The sequence below is a fragment of the Galeopterus variegatus genome, unplaced genomic scaffold (assembly GCF_000696425.1).
Source record: "Galeopterus variegatus unplaced genomic scaffold, G_variegatus-3.0.2 Scaffold1500, whole genome shotgun sequence".
Lineage (NCBI taxonomy): Eukaryota > Metazoa > Chordata > Mammalia > Dermoptera > Cynocephalidae > Galeopterus > Galeopterus variegatus.
The window spans coordinates 318,436-321,594 of NW_007727611.1; the positions used below are offsets into that span (position 1 = coordinate 318,436).

At 52.0% G+C, this 3,159-nt stretch overlaps 1 protein-coding gene across 1 annotated transcript in view; it reads right to left on the reverse strand.

Moving 5' to 3' along the window:
- Positions 1–3,128, reverse strand: part of PREX1 (phosphatidylinositol-3,4,5-trisphosphate-dependent Rac exchange factor 1) — a 212,293-nt gene extending 209,165 nt beyond the window's left edge. The window contains exon 1 of the mRNA XM_008577372.1: positions 2,901–3,128. Within this exon, the coding sequence (XP_008575594.1) occupies positions 2,901–3,128 (228 nt within the window). The remainder of the gene's footprint in view (positions 1–2,900) is intronic.
- Positions 3,129–3,159: the final 31 nt, after the last annotated feature.

Genomic DNA, 3,159 nt, shown 5'->3' on the forward strand with positions numbered 1-3,159 from the left:
GGGTCAAAAGGAAACTCACTCAGAGTCCCTGTCCTCCTTTCAGTGCTGACTCAGACCTCACTTCCTCCAGGCAGCCCTCCCTGATTACCCTGCTCTCTTAATGCTAAAATCCCATAACTCTAATCATCTGTATTATTTCTTTAATTATCACATAACAAATAATAATAATTAATGACAATAAATAATATTTATATTCTTTATTACCTGCTGGAGACTGATCTAAGTGCTTTAGATCAATCAATTCATACAACTCACTTCTCTTAAAAACCTATAAAATAGGATCTACTATCATCCCCCTTTTACAGATGAAGAAACTAAGGCTCAAAAAGGTTAAGCTACTGACCCAAGGTCACAAGTCCAAGGACTTAACCCCAAGCAGTCTGGCTCCACAGCCCAACCTTGTACCTGGACTTTTTTTAAATACCCACTTTACCACGTTTGACTAGACTGTCCTCTCCTACAGGGCAGAAGCCAGACCTGGCTTCTTGGCATCTCCCACAATGCTCAGCCTATCACAACAGCTTAATTTCCACTGGTCAATGGGACCTTCAACCAGGGACACAGGAGGCAAGGGCAGTCCTTTAAAGCCTGCCTCTACCACATGGAATTAAGAGCATGGAGGGATTACCACGCATTCTTCCAAGCCAAGAGGCAGGAGGAAAAATGCCTTAGCAAGTATAAAGGCTGGGAAGAGAGAGTGGGAAGACAGAAGAGAATCACAACCTGCAGGCTGCCAGCCTCACTGCCGTGGAAAGCCTTGGTAATTAGCAGTTCCTGAAGCTTTAAGCCCTGGGTTTTAAAAACGACAATGCCTTGGGTTGCTGAGGGGCCATTCCTGATGGGGAAGATGAGAGAGGACCCCTGTGGCTCACAAACAAGGTATGGCTGGTCAGGTTACACCATCAGGCCGTTTCTGGTACCAGCTTGGGGACACACTAAAGGACACAGCAGAAAGGAAGCCTGGATTGCCCTCCCCTTGTTTTACAGGTGAGAAAACAGGTAAGGAGAGGTGGCATGACTGGTCTAAGGCAGGTCAAAGTCAGAACCAGCTCATCTCAGAACTGACATATCAACAAACACAAAAAATTTGATGAACTCAGCAAATTAAGTGTCAAGGAGATAATCTTTATTTTTCCCATTTCTTTAATAATAAGAACAGTTGACTCCAATCAATTTCCATTATTCCAGCTTCCTTTGACTCTACACGTGGACAATTTAAAGCCACAGTTAACCCAAAATCAACCTATATCTGCTCTGAAAGAACCTCACCATCTAGGGCAGGGGCGTGGGAGGAAGAGGTATGTTTTCTTTCCCATTAATGTAAAAATTGGTTTGTGTTTCCTGTTTCTCTTCCAGATTGAGGAGCGGGGAGTGGCTCAGAAAGAGAAGTGAGGACTTCCCTAGAATTGGACATTGCTCAGAGACACCAGGGCTGTCTACATCTTTAATTCAAAAACTGCCAGCTTCCAATTGAGTACATTTTTTTTTTAACTGTGAGAGAGGAAGAGAGGGGACAGAGAGCCAACCCTGCTTTATTCTTACAGGCCTCTCTAGAAGGGTCCTTCGCCAAACGGTTTTCAATGCCGCCACACTACTCCCTCCCCCCACCCCACCCCCACCTCCTTTCACAAGGAGAAGGGATCCATTGCTCTCTCCTGCCTGTTGGAACTCGGATCTCACAGAGCCCGGCTGCATCCCCAAGTCACAGGGAGCCCCGGAGAATCACAGAGTCTCCCTCTTCGCTGCAAAGACTGGGAGCTGGAGACTCCAGCCTGGCTCTGGAGTCTCTGAAAGAGCCACCACCCCCGTACCAGCCTTTCCTGAACCAGGATTAAAAGACTTCCTAGAGCAGAGAAGGGGAGTAAATGAGGTCCCAGCAGGAGGCATGAAGATCAAAGCCCCTGGAGTCTCCTAACTTCCATCGGAGGCACTAGCCCTGTCCCACCCCCTCTAACCCCAGCCACTTTTCTCACTTCCTAGGAGACTAGGGAAGTGGCACCTTCCTCCCTCTCACAGAAAAAAAGAAAAGAAATGCAGCTTAGGAGGTTAGAGCACCGGCTGGGACTGCCCTGGTTCAAAGCCCAGTACCCCACTTAATCAGCTGAGTGATCCTGGGCAAGTTACTCAACCTCTCTGGAGCTCTCGCAATCTAAAAAATAAGGGAAATACTCGTCCCTACATTATGCGCTACTTGTAAAGCTTAAACCTGCTTATGACACATGTAAGGTGCCTGGTACACAGCAAGCGCTCGGGTGTTATTACAAAGTCTAAGACTGTAGTTTTGCAACTTAGAGATGGGGGTTAGGAGGCTGTTAGGGAGCCTGAATTGCCCAGTTGTGAGTGTGAAACGTACTGTCCCTCAGCTCCAGCAATAGACTGATGCATGTGGGATCCTACTCTGGGTTTCTGCCAATCCCCGTCCCTCTTCAGCATTTGGGGTTTACCCTACTCTATTCAACGTGAAGGGACTCTGGGCTCTCGGGTTTCTCGGGTCCGTCCTAGATGAGTAGTCGGTAGCGCACCAGGCGGCGAAGTTGTCCCCGGGAAAAGGAAGCAGGAGCGAAGGCTCCCGGCGCCTGGGTCCCAGAGCCCCTGCTTCGCGGATGTAACTAATTTAAAAACTATTTGAAAGGCGGGGAGGGGGAAGAAAAAGACAAAAGGGCAGCGCGCGCCGGAGGAAAACCGAGTGCGGGAGACTCCGGGTCGGGGCTGGACCGTGGGCCAGCCAGGCAGGCGACCGCACAGCTCTGGAGCCCGGATCTCCCCACTTCTCTGCGCGCCCCGCGGGCCCCGAGGCGACTCTCGAGACCCCCTGGGACCGCGGCCACAGGTTGTGGGGACCGCAGCGGGGCTAGCGGCCGGAACAGAGGGTGTCCCTGCGCTCCCCGGGCGACACTCACCGACTGCAAGAAGCGCAAGGTGCCCACGTAGTCCCTCTCGGTGCCCAAGATCTCGTTGAGGACGCACAGGCGGAGGCGCAGCTGGCGCTCGGACTCCCGGGCAGCCGCACACGGTCCGGGACCGGAACTGGGCGCAGCGGCGCCGGGGGCCCCGGGGTCCGGGTGGGCACTGTCCCCAGCGCCATCGCCGCTGGGGTCGCTGCCGCCACTGCCACTGGGTACCTCCATTCTAGTGCGGCCGCGCGGCGCCGGCTCCTTC